Here is a 23,238-nt window from a genome sequence, read left to right as displayed (position 1 = left end):
ACCCACAGTAAGGACTACAACAGGCGGAGCCCTTTGGGGGTGGAGCAGCAGCGGCAGGACATTCAAAGGTGTGCTCATTTTCCCTTCCCCTTGTTTTCTCATGGCGCTGATGAAGGCTATTATGCCGAAATGCATTCGCCCTTAATGAGACATTGACACATTAAAGCCTCCTACCTGTACCTGCTGGGCCTCCGCCTTTTCATTCTTGGGAAGGATTTTGGTGGACATTATTCACGCCTGCCAGTGGCGTGTTGGGAGGCCCCCGCACATTTAAGTGGAGACCTGATTTCTGGCAAACGCTCCGGCTTCTTTGTATGTCATGGTAATGACCCGGCAAACCCATCACCGCATCCAGGTCGAAGAGACGCGGTGTGGATGCCATCGATCCTCACGCTGGACTAGCTGCATTGTCAAATGCCCCCGCTGAAAAGACACCTGGACAGAGTGGTTGTGCGGTCAGTGATGGAAGGCGGCTCTGATTGTGTACAACAGAAGGACATGTGGGACTATGTGGCACTTCGTCCTGTGATGTGGCTTATCCAGTTATTTATCATTGCCGCTGGACCAAGAATCGGACTGCTGTATTCTGGGTCCAGTAGTCCAAGTACCCACAGTAAGGATTACAACAGGCGGAGCCCTTTGGGGGTGGAGCAGCCGCGGCCAATCCAGCAGCGACAGGACATTCAAAGGTGTGCTCATTTTCCCTTCCCCTTGTTTTCTCATGGCGCTGATGAAGGCTATTATGCCGAAATGCATTCGCCCTTAATGAGACATTGACACATTAAAGCCTCCTACCTGTACCTGCTGGGCCTCCGCCTTTTCATTCTTGGGAAGGATTTTGGTGGACATTATTCACGCCTGGCAGTGGCGTGTTGGGAGACCCCCGCACATTTAAGTGGAGACCCGATGTCTGGCAAAAGCTCCGGCTTCTTTGTATGTCCCGGCAAACCCACCACCGCATCCAGGTCGAAGAGACGCGGTGTGGAGGGCATCGATCCTCACACTGGGCTAGCTGCATTGTCACATGCCCCTGCTGAAAAGACGCCTGGACAGAGTGGTTGTGCGGTCAGGGACGGAAGGCGGCTCTGATTGTGTACAACAGGAGGACATGTGGGACTACGGGGCACATCGTCCTGTGATGTGGCTCATGCAGTTATTTATCATCGCCGCTGGACCAGGAATCGGACTGCTGTATTCTGGGTCCAGTAGTCCAAGTACCCACAGTAAGGACTACAACAGGCGGAGCCCTTTGGGGGTGGAGCAGCTGCGGCCAATCCAGCAGCGGCAGGACATTCAAAGGTGTGCTCATTTTCCCTTCCCCTTGTTTTCTCATGGCGCTGATGAAGGCTATTGTGCCGAAATGCATTCGCCCTTAATGAGACATTGACACATTAAAGCCTCCTACCTGTACCTGCTGGACCTCCGCCTTTTCATTCTTGGGAAGGATTTTGGTGGACATTATTCACGCCTGCCAGTGGCGTGTTGGGAGGCCCCCGCACATTTAAGTGGAAACCCGATTTCTGGCAAACGCTCCGGCTTCTTTGTATGTCATGGTAATGACCCAGCAAACCCACCACCGCATCCAGGTCGAAGAGACGCGGTGTGGAGGGCATCGATCCTCACGCTGGGCTAGCTGCATTGTCACATGCCCCTGCTGAAAAGACGCCTGGACAGAGTGGTTGTGCGGTCAGGGACGGAAGGCGGCACTGATTGTGTACAACAGGAGGACATCTGGGACTACGGGGCACATCGTCCTGTGATGTGGCTCATCCAGTTATTTATCATCGCCGCTGGACCAAGAATTGGACTGCTGTATTCTGGGTCCAGTAGTCCAAGTACCCACAGTAAGGACTACAACAGGCGGAGCACTTTGGGGGTGGAGCAGCCGCGACCAATCCAGCAGCGGCAGGACATTCAAAGGTGTGCTCATTTTCCCTTCCCCTTGTTTTCTCATGGCGCTGATGAAGGCTATTATGCCGAAATGCATTCGCCCTTAATGAGACATTGACACATTAAAGCCTCCTACCTGTACCTGCTGGGCCTCCGCCTTTTCATTCTTGGGAAGGATTTTGGTGGACATTATTCACGCCTGCCAGTGGCGTGTTGGGAGACCCCCGCACATTTAAGTGGAGACTCGATGTCTGGCAAAAGCTCCGGCTTCTTTGTATGTCATGGTAATGACCCGGCAAACCCACCACCGCATCCAGGTCGAAGAGACGCGGTGTGAAGGGCATCGATCCTCACACTGGGCTAGCTGCATTGTCACATGCCCCTTCTGAAAAGACGCCTGGACAGAGTGGTTGTGCGGTCAGGGACGGAAGGCGGCTCTGATTGTGTACAACAGGAGGACATGTGGGACTACGGGGCACATCGTCCTGTGATGTGGCTCATCCAGTTATTTATCATCGCCGTTGGACCAGGGATCGGACTGCTGTATTCTGGGTCCAGTAGTCCAAGTACCCACAGTAAGGACTACAACAGGCGGAGCCCTTTGGGGGTGGAGCAGCTGCGGCCAATCCAGCAGCGGCAGGACATTCAAAGGTGTGCTCATTTTCCCTTACCCTTGTTTTCTCATGGCGCTGATGAAGGCTATTGTACCGAAATGCATTCGCCCTTAATGAGACATTGACACATTAAAGCCTCCTACCTGTACCTGCTGGACCTCCGCCTTTTCATTCTTGGGAAGGATTTTGGTGGACATTATTCACGCCTGCCAGTGGCGTGTTGGGAGGCCCCCGCACATTTAAGTGGAAACCCGATTTCTGGCAAACGCTCCGGCTTCTTTGTATGTCATGGTAATGACCCAGCAAACCCACCACCGCATCCAGGTCGAAGAGACGCGGTGTGGAGGGCATCGATCCTCACGCTGGGCTAGCTGAATTGTCACATGCCCCCGCTGAAAAGACGCCTGGACAGAGTGGTTGTGCGGTCAGGGACGGAAGGCGGCTCTGATTGTGTACAACAGGAGGACATGTGGGACTACGGGGCACATCGTCCTGTGATGTGGCTCATCCAGTTATTTATCAAAGCCGCTGGACCAAGAATCGGACTGCTGTATTCTCGGTCCAGTAGTTCAAGTACCCACAGTAAGGACTACAACAGGCGGATCCCTTTGGGGGTGGAGCAGCCGTGGCCAATCCAGCAGCGGCAGGACATTCAAAGGTGTGCTCATTTTCCCTTCCCATTGTTTTCTCATGGCGCTGATGAAGGCTATTACGCCGAAATGCATTCGCCCTTAATGAGACATTGACACATTAAAGCCTCCTACCTGTACCTGCTGGGCCTCCGCCTTTTCATTCTTGGGAAGGATTTTGGTGGACATTATTCACGCCTGCCAGTGGCGTGTTGGGAGGCCCCCGCACATTTAAGTGGATACCCGATTTCTGGCAAACGCTCCGGCTTCTTTGTATGTCATGGTAATGACCCGGCAAACCCACCACCGCATCCAGGTCGATGAGACGCGGTGTGGAGGGCATCGATCCTCACGCTGGGCTAGCTGCATTGTCACATGCCCCCGCTGAAAAGACGCCTGGACAGAGTGGTTGTGCGGTCAGTGATGGAAGGCGGCTCTGATTGTGTACAACAGGAGGACATGTGGGACTACGGGGCACATCGTCCTGTGATGTGGCTCATCCAGTTATTTATCATCGCCGCTGGACCAAGAATCGGACTGCTGTATTCTGGGTCCAGTAGTCCAAGTACCCACAGTAAGGATTACAACAGGCGGAGCCCCTTTGGGGGTGGAGCAGCCGCGGCCAATCCAGCAGCGACAGGACATTCAAAGGTGTGCTCATTTTCCCTTCCCCTTGTTTTCTCATGGCGCTGATGAAGGCTATTATCCCGAAATGCATTCGCCCTTAATGAGACATTGACACATTAAAGCCTCCTACCTGTACCTGCTGGGCCTCCGCCTTTTCATTCTTGGGAAGGATTTTGGTGGACATTATTCACGCCTGCCAGTGGCGTGTTGGGAGGCCCCCGCACATTTAAGTGGATACCCGATTTCTGGCAAACGCTCCGGCTTCTTTGTATGTCATGGTAATGACCCGGCAAACCCACCACCGCATCCAGGTCGATGAGACGCGGTGTGGAGGGCATCGATCCTCACGCTGGGCTAGCTGCATTGTCACATGCCCCCGCTGAAAAGACGCCTGGACAGAGTGGTTGTGCGGTCAGGGACGGAAGGCGGCTCTGATTGTGTACAACAGGAGGACATGTGGGACTACGGGGCACATCGTCCTGTGATGTGGCTCATCCAGTTATTTATCATCGCCGCTGGACCAGGAATCGGACTGCTGTATTCTGGGTCCAGTAGTCCAAGTACCCACAGTAAGGACTACAACAGGCGGAGTCCTTTGGGGGTGGAGCAGCCGCGGCCAATCCAGCAGTGGCAGGACATTCAAAGGTGTGCTCATTTTCCCTTCTCCTTGTTTTCTCATGGCTCTGATGAAGGCTATTATGCCGAAATGCATTCGCCCTTAATGAGACATTGACACATTAAAGCCTCCTACCTGTACCTGCTGGGCCTCCACCTTTTCATTCTTGGGAAGGATTTTGGTGGACATTATTCACGCCTGCCAGTGGCGTGTTGGGAGGCCCCCGCACATTTAAGTGGAGACCCGATGTCTGGCAAACGCTCCGGCTTCTTTGTAAGTCATGGTAATGACCCGGCAAACCCACCACCGCATCCAGGTCGAAGAGACGCGGTGTGGAGGGCATCGATCCTCACGCCGGGCTAGCTGCATTGTCACATGCCCCAGCTGAAAAGACGCCTGGACAGAGTGGTTGTGCGGTCAGTGATGGAAGGCGGCTCTGATTGTGTACAACAGGAGGACATGTGGGACTACGGGGCACATCGTCCTGTGATGTGGCTCATCCAGTTATTTATCATCGCCGCTGGACCAAGAATCGGACTGCTGTATTCTGGGTCCAGTAGTCCAAGTACCCACAGTAAGGACTACAACAGGCGGAGCCCTTTGGAGGTGGAGCAGCTGGGTCCAATCCAGCAGCGGCAGGACATTCAAAGGTGTGCTCATTTTCCCTTCTCCTTGTTTTCTCATGGCGCTGATGAAGGCTATTATGCCGAAATGCATTCGCCCTTAATGAGACATTGACACATTAAAGCCTCCTACCTGTACCTGCTGGGCCTCCGCCTTTTCATTCTTGGGAAGGATTTTGGTGGACATTATTCACGCCAGCCAGTGGCGTGTTGGGAGGCCCCCGCACATTTAAGTGGAGACCCGATTTCGGGCAAACGCTCCGGCTTCTTTGTATGTAATGGTAATGACCCAGCAAACCCACCGCCGCATCCAGGTCGAAGAGACGCGGTGTGGAGGGCATCGATCCTCACGCTGGGCTAGCTGCATTGTCACATGCCCCCACTGAAAAGACGCCTGGACAGAGTGGTTGTGCGGTCAGGGACGGAAGGCGGCTCTTTTTGTGTACAACAGGAGGACATGTGGGACTACGGGGCACATCGTCCTGTGATGTGGCTCATCCAGTTATTTATCATCGCCGCTGGACCAAGAATCAGACTGCTGTATTCTGGGTCCAGTAGTCCAAGTATCCACAGTAAGGACTACAACAGGCGGAGCCCTTTGAGGGTGGAGCAGCCGCGGCCAATCCAGCAGCGGCAGGACATTCAAAGGTGTGCTCATTTTCCCTTCCCCGTGTTTTCTCATGGCGCTGATGAAGGCTATTATGCCGAAATGCATTCGCCCTAATGAGACATTGACACATTAAACCCTCCTACCTGTACCTGCTGGGCCTCCGCCTTTTGATTCTTGAGAAGGATTTTGGTGGATATATATATATATATCTATCTTCAAGTGCTTCATAGAAATAAGCTATTATTTGTAACACATTGACTGCTATCCTGTAACGGTTTTAAACAGCGTGCCTAATTTATAGATTGGCTTGCAGAATCTTCATCTGCGATAGATTCAAATGCCCCTCCTCTGCCAGGATGAACTGTCATATTTATCTGACTGAGGCTCATTCTGCCTTTCAAGGAACAAATTGGCAGAGTAAATTGCAGTGGAACATATGCCAATGGCACAGTTTTTGCAGGTACACGAAAACATTGAAAATGCAGACAGCCCCCCAAACCCCGACGCCGCCTCGTAGTAAGGGCATATTGTCAGTGCCATCTGCATCATGTCTCCCCAAGCTGGGGGGGGGCTATTTCAAGCATGTTAAATACATTGTACTGAATCCTTCTGTGATAGTTTGCTGCTCTTTTCTATGACCATCATTCAAGAAAGTGACCCTGCTAGACTTGGTGGCAGACTAGGCATAGTAGACTGAGCTGTGGGCCACCCTTACCTTTGATGAGGTTTCCTCTGCACTTTGACAGAGCAGGTGGCTTTGATCCTAAGAATTGCTTCAGACTGGTTATCCCCTATATGCCAAACTCTCAATCAACAAATATTTCCTTGACAGGGGTAAATGCGCTGTTTTCGGTGGATTTATTGTTTTTGCTATCCTTTAAAAAGGGTCCATAAAACACAAACAACGTAATGTTCAGTAGAACAATTAGGCTCATCCATTCTGCCGAGTCCCATGTCTTTCAATGACCACATGAAAAATACCATTCTTGCTTTATTTCCTAATTTAATTTCCCATCCCCCATTCTTTCTCTAGTCACACTCGCTTTTTTCCTTCCATCCTTCTGTCTTGAGCCTTCCTTGGAGCACGAACGACACCTTCCATGAGATGCCTCAAAGACAAAATGTCAACAGCTGCCAGAGGTCAGAGCAAATGTAGTTGCTGTAAATTAAAGTCGCAACTGAAATGCATCTCTTTAGAATGTGAGACATTCTGTCATTTATTAACATACTTGTCTTATTTAAAAAACGGTTTGATTGGGCAATACTTTAAAATGGTCAGATTTCTTATTGGCAATCCTCATTGTGCAAAGTTTTCTCTTCCTCGTCACAGTATCCTAGTGAGTTATGACTAACCGTGTTATTCACCTGAAGAGGCACCTTCTCTTTTTTGCTAAAAGTGTTATTTCCAATAAAGTCGTCCTTGTTCCTCCTATGTAGACCCCACCCCTCCAGGGAGCCTTAATGGGGGTGTGAGAGTTCTTTACAGGTTGCAGCAGACACAAACAACTATAATAAACCCTTTACATAGTAACTTATCAGTATGATAGGGAAGAAATTAAGCTTGGCTGCATTAAAGGTCATGGTGGAACTTGGGGTGTCATCATGTAATATAGGGGGTTCTCAAGGTAACCATGGAGTACTGGATTGCAACCTGTAATATACACTAATGTGAAGTTCTGGGACCAGCCGTTGGACCCATAGGAGAAAGCTGTTGTTTTTTTCTTCTAATAAATATTTTGCTTTAACTGACAAAGGCTGATCGGTTTAGTAGTCAGATGTTTCAAAGAGAACAATGGAAAGCTGTTTTTCAGCATTGGTCAATGCAGATAAAGCCCAGTAGGCAATTTAGCATGAGAGTCCTTCTTTCTGTGACATATTTCTGTGACTGGAGGGCTAGGCATTCCAAGTTTGCTACTAGACAAGCCTTTTGTGAATTGAATAAATATTTTGGGAATAATTGGTCGAAAAAGAGGTGACAAGCAGTATGTTTGACTGTAGAGAAATGCTTTCATACTCCAGCAAGCTGGTGTTGGGCTTGGAAATTACAACATGCTTTATTTGAAGAAGTTTTGAGTCATGGACTGTGCTGTGACTCCTCTCATAGTCCACAATGCACATGGGTTCTGACTCCACCGATGATTGTTTTTTTTGTCTGCCATTGGGTGTGGACATGTTCATTAACAGCTCTGAGATCAATGCGCTTGTCATGACCTTTCAGGCCTAACTGCTACACCTTTTTGACCGACAGCTTGGTAAACAATCACTAATGCGGTTCAACGGCTCTCCAGACGAAACACCGCTCTAATCCCACCAATCAGGACAGTTTCGCTTCAGTGCCTCTATGACTGGTGCTCCGGGCTTTGACTCAGTGAAGTCTCTTTTGATCTCCAAGGGTCTCGCCTCAGATAATGCCGACTGGTAGGGGGTGATGCAGTGCACACCTGTTTCATTGTTTCCCACAGTGCAACAAACAGTGGGCGCACCACCCACCATTTGCAAACTCTGCTTTTCCACCGACCACAATAAGACCTGATATTTCTGCCTCTCTTACAGGTGCAAGAAGCCCTTGAGGTATAGACATTGAGCACACTTGAAAATCTAATGGCAATCATCCACTGAGATGCTGGATGTCTTTAGCAAACAGGACCCACTGGGTATTGAGGAAGAAAGGGTTGGTCCCTTTGAGATCCAACGGGCCTAGTTTAGACCCTGCCCCGAGACCTGTCTTTGAGTTCCTCCTCTGAAGATAACCAGGAGGGAACTCCTTCAGCGTCAACACGTACAGGGGCTTTCACCAAGAAGACTCCACTCCAAAGCCACAGTCTGACATTCCAACCACTTAAACACCCCTTTGTCAGGACAGAGCACCGCTCATGCAGGAGTTGGGAATGGAGTCCCAAGCCGGGCAGGAAGACAACCTCAGCCTCCAGTCCACTGGTGGTCTGGTCAACACAGAGAAAAGACTTTGGAGCTGAGTAAGCTACCATCAAAGGGCACCACACCTCAACACTCATCGGCCTCCCTCGTCTGAAGGGCACCAAACCTCCCCATTCGGAGCTAAAATTGGCACTGAGACGATCTCCAAAGCGGTCGCTAAGCTGGCATTGAGGCCCCCCCACGATCTGAGAAATCTGAGACTCCCATCCTGGAGATACTTCCAGAGAACTCGAGGCCAGACAAAAGCAGCACTTAATCCACCCAGCGACAGGTAAGATTTTTGCTGATCCAACACCAGGAAAGCCTTTAACCACACTGCCTCTAATTCCCACAAAATGGTGGCTAACTTTCAAGGAGGATCTTGCCTTTCATGCACCGTGAGACCCGATGCCGAAAAGACACAAGGACTAGGCAACAAGCCCTTAACCTCAGCCTGAACCCAGGCCCTCACCACTGCCACCTCTTCCTTCTACACCATACCCATATTCCCCTCCCCCTCAGTTTTATGATAGTTTAGTCAATTGCTTTTCTGAGCACAGCAGACCCTAAAGGCAGGGGATGGGAACGATAACTAGGGGAACCACAGGGTCCACCCCCACAGATGATCTGGATTCAAAGCCATACGCAGAGAGAAGTTTTAAAGCATGGGCAAAGTAACCAGTTGCCCCAGCCCCCCCCCCCCCACCTTCCGAGAAGCCCTTGGAAAGTTAATGTTCTCTCTACTTGACCTCTGTTATCTGTCCTCTCTGCCTACCTCTACCTCTGACTCTGTTTCTCTACCCTTTCATTGTAAGGATTCGTAGGTCCCCGAGCAAGACATATTCCAACCTTTTTTGGGTGACCTTTCTAAAGTTTAACATTACATTTAGTATTGCTTGGCATCTTACGCACTTGAATTGGCTGGAAATGGGTATTACAATTCAAATGTGTTCTGTACAGGGCCTCCAAATATGTCTTGCCTGGGGCCTCCAAATTTCTTCACTTGACCCTGCAAACCCAGCCAACCCGTCTCTGCCTGATGATATCACTGCATACCATGCCATTATGCAGAGAGTGGCTGCCACCATAAAGTAAATATGCGTCCCCTACAGAATGAGGATGAGTTTTTAGTGTAGAACATCTTAAAGACAGAATGCACAATCCAATTTCTTCCCAATTTTAAAGTCATGCTCAATTCAGCCCCATACAACATCAAAGTTCATGTGCTGGCTAAAGTGGTTATGTTAGGGGTCGAGAAGAGCTTCCGTTTTCTCCCAATGACCCTCTCTACATCGGAAGCCAAGTTCCCCCAGAGTCCTTGGTGGTAAACACAATAAGGAAGTAGATCCCAGCCCAAACAACAGAAGACCCACTTTGTTTCCCAGACAAGGTGACCTAGCAGCTATTACACTGGCAAGCATGTGGCGTTTGGTGCAACCAATCAGTGGATTATTCCTAACTCAGTTGGTTTGCTCTCGAGTTATGACATGTTCCACAGGGATTGAGGCACTGGTGAAGCACCCCCCTGAGACATACAAAAAGAGGGGGGAGGAGTTAGTTGTGGAGGGAAAGAATATTTTCAATGCACACATTTGCTGCACAGTCAACGCTGCAAACCATTTCCTCTGGCCAGGCATCAACCTACCAGCACCAAAAATAGACCTTTCATGAGTCATAGACAGGCAGAAGATATTCAAGGGGTGGTTACAGGGGGCAGCAATGGCAGGGGCAGAGGTAGTTCTTGTAAAGGAGCTGCCTCTCCCAAGTATTTACTTGCCCACACTCCCCCCCCCCCCCCCCCCCAACCCCGACCACACCAGGGAGAGACAAACAGATTTCGACCATCGCAGAGAGAAAATCACCTACGATCAGCGAGTACTTGCAGTAGTTCAACAGGGCTACTGCTTAGAATTCAACATCACACCACAACAAATTTTCAGTCAAGAACCACCTCTTTCTAGTAAAGGAAGAGGTTCAAGCACTCATCTGAAAGGGTGCCATACGGTCTGTGCCCCCACACCAACAGGGCTTTGCACTTCCTCATCCCAAAGAAGAGAAATTCCCTCCAGCCCATCTTAGAACTGAGGTGACTCCATTGGTACATCCTATCGGAGGACTTCCATATGATAACCTCAAAGAAAATCATCCTAATAATCTACTTCCACGTCCTCATTTTCCACCAGTACTTCAGGTTTAAGTGGAAAATGCTACCTTTTCACTGTACTACCTTTTGGATTCACTACGGCTCTGTGGGACTTTATCAAGTGACTGGCTGTGGTCACCGCCCATATGCGCAGAGTGGACTTTTGTATCTTCCATATCTCCATGGCTGGCTGATCCAGTGCAGCAGCAGGCAACAATGCGGCAACAAAGCAACAAAGAGAGGAGTTGGCCTAACTGCTAGGGCGGTCGACCTCAAATCTGGGGAACTGGGTTTGAGTCTTGCTAATGAAGCTGAACATCCTGTGATCCTGGGCAAATCACATAATCTTCCCGTGCCTAACAAAAATGAATGTGTGTCCTCATGTAACGTAACTGGTGCTATGTAAAGCGCTCTGATACCCGATTCGGGTCAAGTTCGCGCTATATAAAACTCTAAAAAAATTAAATTAAAATAAATGCTTCACATACACTCAAACAGCTATAACCCTGCCCCACAGCCTAGGGTTCATTCTACATGCAAAAAAGTCCCACCTCCATCCCCAACTGGAGCAGTCTTTCCTGGGCTCTATATTAAACTCTGTCACTGGCACAGCATATCCCAACCCACAGAGAGCTATGGCATTCCAATAGCAACTTGAAACACACAAAAGGTGATGGAAGGAATGCTTGCAATTGGTCTAAGCACTGGCAATTGTTCGTAGTACCATCCCAGCCAATCGTTCTTTTGCTTAACATATCACCTCAGTTTGGACCCAGCCATATGCAAATCAGCCTTGAACCTGCACCTCATGGGAACAGTTCAGCCTGAACTGCCATGCCAGGTCCTCACCGAACCAGGACACAAGTAGCCTAGGACACAGGATCCTGTGGTCAAGGCGTTCAAGGAGGAACCCAAAAGGGTGATACCCCCAGGAACTCCTCAAGCCCTGGTGTGGAACCATAGCATTGTCCTCACAAGGCTTATAGGGCTGCCTCTTGAACCCTTCTTTTCTTACACTTAGCAGTTTCTTCGCTGGAAGGAGGCTTTTCCCATAGCCATTACCTTGATCATGTTCATCAGCAAGTTCCACACACTCCCCATTCACAAACCTTTCATTTCGGTACACAAAAACTGGTTAATATTTAGGACTAATCCCAATCATAACAAAGGTAGTCTCACCTTTCCATACTAACCAAAATGTTGAACTGCCTTTATTCTTTGCACAACATAATTCTTTAGTGGAAAGTGAATTGCACCCGTTAGACTTCAAGCGGATACTCATGCATTACATTGTCTGGACCAAGTCCTTCCACAGACCTAATCAGCTCTTCGAAGCCTTGATGAAACCCGACAAAGGTCCCTCTATTACCAAGGCTGGCTTTGCAAGCACAAGGTGGATTGCCAAGTGCATCTAAACTTGTTTTGCCAAAGCTAAAGAGAGTCACCATGGGTTTCCTAGGTAACATTTTATTAGCCGACATCTGCAAAGCAGCTACCCGACAAACAACATAACCTTTATAAAGTAACAACTTTACTTGGTCTGACTGTCTTAAGACATCTGCATCATCTGTCCACTAACTACTGCTTGGTAGGAAACTGCTTTAGACTTGATGCAGAGATTGTGTATCTATAGCCATACACCTTACTTACGACACATATTGACAATGAAACATTAATTCATAGCTTGTACTGCAGTAGATTCACATTTGGTAGTGATAGTACATTTTCTTACATTCACATTATTTACCAACTTCCAATGCACGTGGCACTTCACAGTAGACTTACTCCATCTTCACCTTTCACCCATTGAACGAGAAACAATCTAAGGTGCCCATATGCATTGTGGATGTTCTAGAAGTTATAGCACAACTTTTGACTCAAAGCTTATTAGAAGAAAAAATGTAATATCCGGGCCTAACATTAGTTGGCAGGAATATGCAGTTCATGTGAATCTATAGCACTACACGCTATAGAGTATTACATGGTAAGTAAAATTTTCCTTACCTCGTTCACGAGGCAGAAATCAAATTAGAAATTGTTCTGAATGAGGAATTAGGGTAAGTCAAGGTTGGCCATAGCAAGCTTTTTGGGATGTTGATGGATAGTGCTTTATGACAATAAATATGGCAAATCTTGTGAAGAATATTTTAAGAATCAGTAGCGTTATGCACTTTATCCATTATGTATAGTCAATTAGGACAAAGATACATGGATGTTTTCGGCAAATGATATACCGGCTAGGTGGCCAAGTTGAGGATTAACATTACGGATCAGGAGTGGGAAAGGTTCTTGTCTAGCATTCCAAAAGCACAGTTTCAAAACCTGAGCAACGCTAGCATGACTAAATATACATATCTGTAACAACAGTTTTTACAACTGCTGGCAGTGGTTGTATTCTTACCTTTGAGCATTTGCTTGCCTGAAATACCAAGAGAAATTGTACACTATCTTTGCGCATTTATCCCCTACTGCCAATCTTGTGAATTCCTAGCATTCTAAAAGTACAGGTAATTCTGTAAGGAACAATGTTCTATTTAAAACAAAATGTATTGAAGATTTTCGTTTTTACAGAAGAAAAAGCAACTGGTACAGTAACAACATAGTTGAACACAAGGAGAGATTGTGATACATATTCAGCATAGTTATGTCTTTTCACAGGTCTGGTGCAAAATTAGGCAGCACAACAAATCATTACTTATATGCATAACTAGGAACAATGTAATTAGTAAAGCAAATGTATTGCGGTGTCTTTTGAGTTCGGTCATTAGTGTGTGCGGAACTGCTGACTTGCTAACTCAGTACTGATCGTATCTTCTTACATGTCATCTTGTTGCAGTTAAATACCTGGAATTCCATCGAGGCCTCCACATTTTGTCAATTTGTTAGGGACATACTTGTACTCCAACTCATTTATTCAACTGGTCACTAGAAATCCTCTCCTGAAACTTGTATATTTTGTTAGCAGCTTTCGAATAATGAATGTTCTGTCATTGTAGCTCATGTAATGTTTTTGCAGCCCAGGTGATTTTCCAGCACAATTCTGGGGTTTCCATTACTGCCCAGAGTCTTGTTTGACTAGTGAAGATGTGTTACAGGTACTATGTTCTGGCCTGGATTTCGGGAGCTGGGTTAGATTTGTTGAGCTTTGGCTGTATGATTTTGGCGTCTCGGCTGATAGCAGATTCAGCTGCTTATGCATCTTTGAGGTCAATGAACATGTTCAGTAGCCGGTGTATGGAGATGTATGCCTGCAGTTTTTTGGTGGTGAAGGGCGGCTGTTGGCCAACTGGGTTGCATGTCTGGACAATGACAGATATATGTTAGGAGTTCTGTCTTGGATGTTATTTTCATAGTTACCAAAATTTGAAAAAAAAATGCCAGGGACACTTTGCAGCTCAGCTATCAATTACTTACTTGAAAATGTACCACACCCACTGCCCCAAAGCCCCACCCACTCCGCCCAACCCACATAATTAGCATAATTTAACATTTACTTTTGGCTCTTGTGATAATAGGATTAAGAAAAGTACAAGATGTTGATAACATTTCAAAACAAATACAGGAGTGCCATCTGCTGGATTCCTGACGAAAATACTCCTCGAGTAGTTTTGAATACACCCCGGACAGATATCACGTTTTATTTTAACTTATTAAAGTGAGAAATCTGCAGACCGTGCAAAGCTGAGTGATTCACCAACTATGCGCCAAAGCAGACTATGCGCCAAAGCAGACTATGCGCCAAAGCAGGCATGCTGGGACAGTCCCAGCCAGGATAGTTCATTACCCGGGACAGTCTGCAATTTGCCGGGACTGTCCCGGCAAAAACGAGCAGTTGGCAGCTATGTATTTTAGATGTTGATGTGTGGTGTTTCATGTTGTAGTGACTGTTGTAAGCATGGTGAACGTCAACCACATTTTTGTCTTATGTTTTATTCAGTTGGTATTTGTATTGAACCAATAATCCTAAATCCACTTACTCTAACTGGATCTATCAGGGTTCTCTTTTTTGGGAATCTACTTTCCTGTGAGTCTTTTCAAAGGCCAACATATTTGTGGAGGAGTTGCCAAATGTATTGTTTGTCTGTTTTTAAAACAATTTCAGAATGCTTGTCTCAAAAAAGTTCCAAAAACATATTGTTCTTATACACGAATATGTCACAAAATAATTAACTTATTCAAGAGTATTTGAAAAGCACCTTTTAAAGGTGCATAACAGATGACCTCAGGATATCTAGCTTAACAACTGGAAAGCAATACATTGTCGACTATCTTTATTCAAGACCGGTAGAGCTCCTCGTCAGATACTTGCCAAGATCACTTTTTATGGTTTGATGGAAACTCTGGCAGTGGTCGGGGGCTGATAAAGTATCAGTTTTGTTGTGGTTTCCAAAGGCATGGTGCTTTAGACCCTGGTGAATCTGTACAGCCTTCATCCAACACTCAGAAATGTGGCATGTTTTTTCAGATAGTGTGCATTTTGTGATAGGGCGATCATACTTAACAACAAGCAAGCCTGAGTAAATTAATTACATTCTTCAATGAATGATACTCTTGGAAAACCAGGGGCTCACGTAAACAGTTTTGCGTGAGAGGTATTTTCAGTTGTTGATAGTATTGACCATATCACACAAACCATTTTTTGTTGATGATGTTTGGAGTTGTCTGTGGAAAAGGGTTACTGCAATATTTTCATTTATCACACAAAACGTTTCACCAAGGTAACTTTTGAATAATTTAGACTTTTAGGTAAGTTTACTACCTTTGCTTATTCACAAAATCTGTGTAAGATACTACCAAAAACAATAAAAAACAAGCATTTACAATGCAATGGTTTCGCCTTTGGAACAGTTAGAGCTATTGGCATTGTAAATGACATCATTTGTATTTATGTGTTGGATTTGAAAACAGATAAATAAATGGCATTGTCATTTACATTGCCAATAGCTTAATCTCTCGCAAATGTGAGACCTATTGTACCCTACGGACGAGCTCAGCAGACAGCAATTACTACCACACACACACACACACCCAGAGCCAGCCACACACACCCAGAGCCAGCCACACAGACCCAGACCCAGAGCCACACACACACACACACCCCCAGAGATGGTATCACCCTCCCTCCCTCGAGATACCATCCTTCACACACCGCTCTGTGGAATGAACAGCAGAGTTGGCCCCTCCCAACCCCTGTGAGATAGATTGCATCCTTCACACACCACCCTGCAGGATAAACAGCAGATCCAGCCACTGTATCGAGGAGCTCCAACCACCGCACAGGTCAGGGGGGTCACCAGGGCCGACGCGTAGAAGGCGGAAAAGCAGAACACCCTGTTCTCCATTATCGTGGAGGGAGGCAGGTAGTTCCCAGGTAATAAACACCACACGACATGCAGCTCGCAGACCCATCTGCCATTATTATAACCTCTGGCGACGTGTATGTCTTTACCACCATTAACGTCTTAACAGGGTGTGATACCGTCCATCTAACCAGTTTAAGAAACATTATACAGATGTTAACATTCCGAAATCAAGCTGTACACTTTTTTTGCAGTTGTGTACTCTCAATATAGAATTTTCTTTAAGTGGTCATGAACGTTTTAAATAGTCACTCCCATCTCCAGTAATCTTTAAAGAGTATATGATTTCCTGCTGGGCAGCCCCGGCACGTGACGGCGCCCGTGGCGATAAGAAAACTACAGACGTGGGGAGGAGGGACTGTGCTGCGATTTAAACAGCCAGTCAGCTCCTTGCTTAATGAAGATGCCAGTCTTAATTAGAGAGCCTTCTTGTGGTAAATGCCGGAATTCTGCCCTGGAAAAGGCGAACGAGCGCAGGGGAAACAGCAGAGCGCCGGAGCCCCGGGCCCAGCAGCGGGAGCTGCCCTGCAACAAGCCCCCCTTTGTCCTGCTGCATCCCAGGGGGCCTCACTCCCCCTCGCCGCATTTTTTCCGGAATGGGGGCTGGGGTGCAGCCGTCCAGACTCACAAGGGCAGGCAGCTAATGGCTACGCTGCTTCGAGAGGGTGGTTGAGGAGGTGATTCGAGCTTCCCTATATATTTTAACATTTTTAAGAAGCGCTATGAACCCTTCCTCTAGCGCTGTCTGCAGCCCGGCATGTGCTGAGACTGGCGTGACGGATGATACCTTCTGAGAGTTGACAGAACTCCAAAGCCCACTGTTTCCGGGCCTATGAGAGAGGTGTGTGCCTGTCTGTCTTTGCGCGTGTGTGTGTTTGTCTCTGTCTGATACTACTTGATAGCAAACCTCTCACATCCTGGCACTGGTACAAAGCATGAAAAGCCATAAAGTCAACCTGCAGGCTTTATTGTCATACTAAGAAAACAAAAAAGTTCAGATGTGTAAATATGCCAGAATGCAAACTGAGCACACATTGTTGCAGCTTGGAAAAGAGCATCCAGGTCAAGAAAGGAAAAACAGACCGCAGGCTTCCACCAAGGCTTCATGAACTAAATGTTAACACGAGAAGAGGTGAATGCTTGTAAATTCGTGTCCTCTTGATATGGCCTGACCACTGCGTTTCTATGTATAGCTCGCATTAAAGTCCGGGCACTCTGAAGTGGCACGCTTTTCCAAAGACATAATGAGTACATTAAAAACAGAAAAAGAGACCCTTGTTTAGTTTGCGGCCACGACCGGAGGTGGGTGGCACTGGGCATCATCCGTGCAGCGGCAGGCACGGGTGGCTGGGAGTCCTTCCGGAGTCTGCTCCAGACAGGGGGACGATGCATCGTGACGCACACATTCCAGCACAACCGGCTTCAGCTCCCACCCTGGGGAGAAACCTCCGCCGTTGAACAAAGGAAAGCGTCTGACAGACGCAGAGAACACTGCCCCGCTTCACATCGCTGTACCCTTGAAGCCTCTCTTTCATGTGCCCCGAGAACTACCGTAACACCACCAGACAGTAGGCAAGAGTGGTGTGAGGTAGGACCAGGTGCCGCTTACCCACAAGAACTCACCAATAATGACTCCCACTCACAATGACCCCTCAAAACTATGACTACCCCCTTATCTCTCCCACCTTGCCTCCAGATTGTGAGTTGTATTAGCCCGCGGGCTCGGAGGACGCGCCGCGGCCGCCTGCCTCCGCTGTCCGTCTACGCCTGGCTTGGCTCGGGGAGCAGGGGCTGCTGTGCGCTGCTGCTGCTACCGCTGCCTCCGCTCTGAGCTGCCTCCTCATCACCAGCCCGCCTCTGCTGCAAGGTCTTGGACTGCGCTGTCGCTCCGGTAGTCCACATAATAATGGGAAAGAGAAGCGAGGCCCGCAAAGCCATCAGGATGGCTCCAGGGGGGCCCCCAGCCTGCAGGGACTCGCTCTGTACGTAATCACTGAGGAAATCATTGTCAGCCTGCCTGCACTCACACACACAGGCAGAGAGGGCATGATTAAAAGCGCAGAGCACAGAGCGCCGGCCGCGGCGGACGGCAAGACCTGGAGCGGAGTGCCGGGATCGGGAGCCGAGGAGCAGGGTGCCGGCAGAGGGTCCGGGGAGAGGAGCACGACACTCGCAGACCCCGCCTCCGTCTCCTGGAGCACGAGCACCGGGGCGGACGACCCTACCCGTGCCCGGGTGTTACTCAGGGCCACACCGCGGGAGCACGGAGTTTGCACCCAGTCTCTAGGCAGCACATGCCGGTTTTCGTTTCATTCCGGCTTTTAAGGCAAGGAGAGAGGTCTGGGAGAGGAGCGGCCCCCTCGGCGGACAGGACTCTTGGAAGGCGAGCGGAGCCAAGCAGCTCCTGTGAAAGACACGGACAGCGGGAGGGGGGCAGGATACGACCACACGGGACCGGGAGACACACAAAGACGTAAAACAACAAGTCAGGTCCCGGGCCGCGCTCTGATTGGCTGACGTCACGGGGGTGTCCCGGGCCGGCAGCCAATCACAGCGCGGCCCGGGAATGACGTCACGGGGGTGTCCCGGGCCGGCAGCCAATCGCAGCGCGGCCCGGGACAAAGGGGCGGGGCTTAAAAAAAGCACCAGAAACGCCCCCGAATCGCGTTTTCGAGAGAAAGCGCGATTGACAGCCTCTGCCTCCCAATGGCTAGCCTCCATTTATGGAGCTAGCCAATGATAGGCAGAGGCGGGTCATCACCCCAGATAGAACTCAAGAGGTTTTGCTAGCGCATGCGTACTTCGTACGCATGGCTAAGGCATAACCTAAAAATAGTAAGTCCAGCACCACACATGGCCAACCATTGATACTGCAACACCCTCCATTTGAAAATAATGGAAGTAGAGAATTAAAATAAAACCCTTAGGAAATAATATTACATTATTTACATAAATAAAAATACAATCAAAAACTTTCACCACTGACAAATTGAACCAATACAAATTGTAAACACACAAAGCTGTTTGTGTGATACAGCTCTTAACAGTGAGGTGTACTTCTGTTCTCAAAGGTTTTGTGACTTGTTTTTTTTCTTTAAATTTGTTTTTCCCTTTATACACATTTAAACAATACAGTAGCCATGTCTGTAATATCATGTCGCACATTAATTGGAGAAAACCTCTTAAAAGCGAAAAGAAACATTCCCAAAGTCATTCAGCGGGACAGGAGTACTTGTGTCAGAGGTGTACATAAAACGACCAATATATCCATACATTTCAATTCAGGAAGTCTAGTAATGATCGCTCAGCATTTACATCATTGTCTTGGGTGTTGCACCCCCAAGCGCACCTGTCGTCCCCACGGTTTAATGCAGGTAGCTGTATCTGTGTGCCTCACTATGGGTTTGACCTTCCCCCTGTTGTCTTGTCCTTCCCTTTCCTCTGCTGCCCTATGCCTAAGGTATGCCTGATACAATTCCCAGATATTCCATGGTCTGCAACGTAACGGCCTGAGAGCATTATAATTGTCCGACTGAGTATTGCAATACGTTAAGTCTGTGAACCACTCCTATAATGTGGGCAATGGACCCTTCATCCATATATGGCTATTGTCTTCTTTGCAAGTAGTATGCCGAGTGCTACTAATCTTCAGGATGCCTTAGGCATCTCTTTGTCATATCCTACGAGGGCTACTGATAGTGTTGCAGGCAAGGGTGTCTCCGATATGTCTTGTAGTGCCCCGAACACTGCAGCCCAGAAAGTGCGGATCCCAGAACAGTCCCAAGCCAGATGAGTGAAATTGCCCCCTCCCTGATCCCATATCTCATGCAACTATCATCTTCCCGCAACCCGTATTTGTGCAGTCGAGTTGGGGTGTAATGCACTCTGTGAAGATATTTAAAATGCATTAAACGATGTTGGCCGTTTTGTGAGATCATCATTTCGACTGAACAGCAGTATGACCGCTGGTGCTCTGCTATATCTATCCCCAGTTCATCCTAGGTTTTGTGACTTGTACTCGAGTTTGTTCACATTCTTCATTGGTTAATCTTTAATTCAAGGGCAGCGACACCAAGGTACAGGGAGATGTGACCCTGAGATTTTCTGTTCATCACTGCAGAACACCCAACTATAACAAATTGATCAGGAAGTGGGAGGTTGCCACTGACTGACTAGTTATAGTTAGGACTAGGCTTCCCAAGGAAATGGATTTTTGGTTTGCTAATAACTTTGACACCTTTTTATGAATCTTCACAAAACTTTTCAAACAAAAGTCATCCACTTCAGCTCCTTCGTGGAACGTTTTAGGGTCATCTGTCAAATAGGCGTCGGAAAAAAAGGGTTCCCAAAACACATTTTCCCCAGTAAATTTTCCTTTGGGAATTTAGACACAGCAAATCCCAAAAATGGCTGAACAGAATTACACCAAATTTTGCAGAAAGCTAGACTTTGATCCATTAAAGTGTACGTTTTGTAAATCCCTTCAGTAGTTTTAAGAAATGAAGGGTCAATATTTATAGATATCTAGCGATTCGATATTATCAGGGTACTCCTACGAGACTCCCGTGGGTCTGTGCAGGGAAAAACTGGTCCTGCAAGATCAATGTAATTGACTGGCCACAACATGTATCAATTTTGCACCCATCATTACAGGACTCAGGGACTCAATCCTCGGATGATATGAGAGTGCAGGATAGGGATACACTGATAGCCTAGCCCCTAAGAGGATGGGAAGAATGCGGGTTCCGTAGGGACAGCTCCAGGGGCTAAAATGTAAACAAAAAAGTGTTGTCATTATCCCCTGGGATGCCCGGGGATCTAGGTACGGCCGTGTGTCATACCCTGGGGCAAAAATAAAAAACACTACCATGCACAGCCTTCACCCTATATAGAGTGCGCCTGTGGGGTGTTGGATGCAGGGCTTGGCCACAGGTCAAGCTCTGCCGCCAACCTGAATGTGCTCACGGCCTTCGGTGGGTTGGGCGGAAAGCTGTGCAAGGCAGGGTATAAGCCTAGTTAGGTACAGTAATAAAATCTTACTTTATGTTAAAAAAACAAAAACTAGAAATTTAATTCAATTAGCAATATACATAAAAAGGTCCAAAAATTAATGTAACATCGCCTTTCAGCTGCGAAGTAACCCTTTGTCATGGTGACATTAATGTAACAAATAGGTGAAAGTGCATTATCAAATGTCCTACACAAGAACACATACTTCAACACTTATTTTGATCGACTAATGTACATGCTAGAATTGTCATGACATATTTCTCAATTGCTGCTCACTTGTCATATAACAATATTATTTTCAAATAGCAATGTGCGCCATGATATCCAAACGTAATGCATGATGGAACATGTAGTCCATATGGGCAGAAACTCCTTGTGTAAGTGCTACATAAGAGTTAAAATGTGTTCTTATTTTGGACACTATGAAAGCTCAAGTACCAAATCAAAAAAAAAAATCAGTGAGGACTTCTTTTTTAAGCATATTTTTAAATGTGAAAGGATGTTCTGCCTACAACCTGATCGCTTCATGGCACTCGAGTGCCGCAGACTGTAAAATAGTCCCACATGGATTCCAGAGGAAGTGGAAGGACTCACCTGAACAGGCACTAGTGAAACGATGACCCCAGGCACCTTTGTGGGCTGATTGACAATATTACAAGGCACTTGTTAAAGATCCCAATGCAAAGAAGCCAAATGGCTGAAGGAGGCAGTGCCAAATCCCCTTGAAGTATGTCTAAAATATCGTATTTTCGCCCTAAATGATTAATTGGTATTAATATAACAATGTGGGATGCTCTCAGACTTCAACCACATCATGTAGGAATGTAAACAGAAAAGTATCAACTACCTTTTTGCCACTTTCTGCCTGAAAGTTAGATAACTTGGCTTCATCAAAAATTGCGTTAAAAGAATTGCGCTTGAAGCTGAGGTATATGCATACATAAATGCAAACGTTATGACGGTAAGTTATAGTCTTTAGGTCACAGAGGCAGAACTGAGTTAACTGAATGATGTATAAACTTGCCTGTCAGGGCTGGATATTTACAGTGCTTTCTTTTATGTATTTGTGTGCCGTGATTTTGGCATCTACATTTTCAGAACTGTGTCGAAGACATCATTTTAGTTAAATTTGACATTCATTCTAAAACAGTTAGTCTTATTTAATAAAATATGTTTGTGTTTTCCTTTCAGTAATGAAAGTACTTGTGAAGTTTACTCACTTTAACAAAAATGCAGTATCACGTGGTGCTTTTATTTATTTTTCTTGTTTTCCCAGGTGCAGTTGGTGGGGTGTGTGCCTTGGGTAATATCCTTGGAACACAAGTGTGTGAATTGGAGAGACTATGTCTTGCCGGTCAGTGGGAAGCCGCTAAAGAGTTGCAGTACAGACTTATTGAGCCGAATACTGCGGTAAGTTGCCAGTTCATTGGGCTTTGTTAGTGCTTCACTCTTCTGCTTGTTCTGCTGCTGCTGCCATTGAGTTAGATCTTAGCAATAAAGTGATAATTCCTTTCTTCACTCACATTAGGGCCCCCCTTTACAATTTGATGGGATAATACTACTGATTCCACCTGCCACACTCCTGTGGCCCTCCTCCTTGCCTTCTAATTTAGAGACAGAGCTAGAGATACTACCAAATGTGGCAGAAACTTACCTCAGGCTCGCAGGCACACGTCTGGTTAGAATCAATCAATCAATCAGGGGTTCATAAAGCACACTACTCACCCGTGAGGGTCTCAAGTCGCTGGGGGGCAGCTCCGATTCAGTCGGAGAGCCAGGTCGAGAGGTCCTTCCTGAAGGTGTGAAGGGTTGGCGCGTGTCTGATGTTCACGGGGAGCTCGTTCCAGGTCTTGGCTGCTATGTAGGAGAAAGCTCTCCCGCCCGTTCTGTTTCTGCGGATGCGGGGGACTTCTGCCAGTGCAAGGTCGGTGGAGCGGAGGTTCCTCATGGGTACGTGAAAGGATGCTCTCTTGTTGAAGTATTTGGGTCCGATATTGTAGAGGGATTTGTAGGTGTAGGTGAGGAGTTTGAAGGTGACCCTTTTATCGACGGGGAGCCAGTGGAGGTCTCGCAGGTGTTGGGTTATGTGTTCGTGACTTGGCGTTCCGAGGACGAGTCTGGCAGCGGCATTCTGGATGGTCTGGAGTCTGTGTAGTAGGGTTTTGTTGATTCTGGCGAACAGGGCTGGTTGCCGTAGTCC

General features: G+C 47.4%; 1 protein-coding gene across 1 annotated transcript in view; it reads left to right on the top strand.

The window, feature by feature from the left end:
* HOGA1 (4-hydroxy-2-oxoglutarate aldolase 1) overlaps window positions 1-23,238 on the top strand; it is a 141,094-nt gene that overhangs the window by 95,111 nt on the left and 22,745 nt on the right. Inside the window, exon 6 of the mRNA XM_078643575.1 lies at window positions 22,315-22,448. Within this exon, the coding sequence (XP_078499701.1) occupies window positions 22,315-22,448 (134 nt within the window). The remainder of the gene's footprint in view (window positions 1-22,314; window positions 22,449-23,238) is intronic.

The sequence above is a fragment of the Lissotriton helveticus genome, chromosome 5_1, assembly GCF_964261635.1.
Source record: "Lissotriton helveticus chromosome 5_1, aLisHel1.1, whole genome shotgun sequence".
NCBI classification, from domain to species: domain Eukaryota; kingdom Metazoa; phylum Chordata; class Amphibia; order Caudata; family Salamandridae; genus Lissotriton; species Lissotriton helveticus.
Note: the sequence above shows the minus strand (reverse complement) of the source record. Positions and strands in the feature narration are given on the sequence as shown.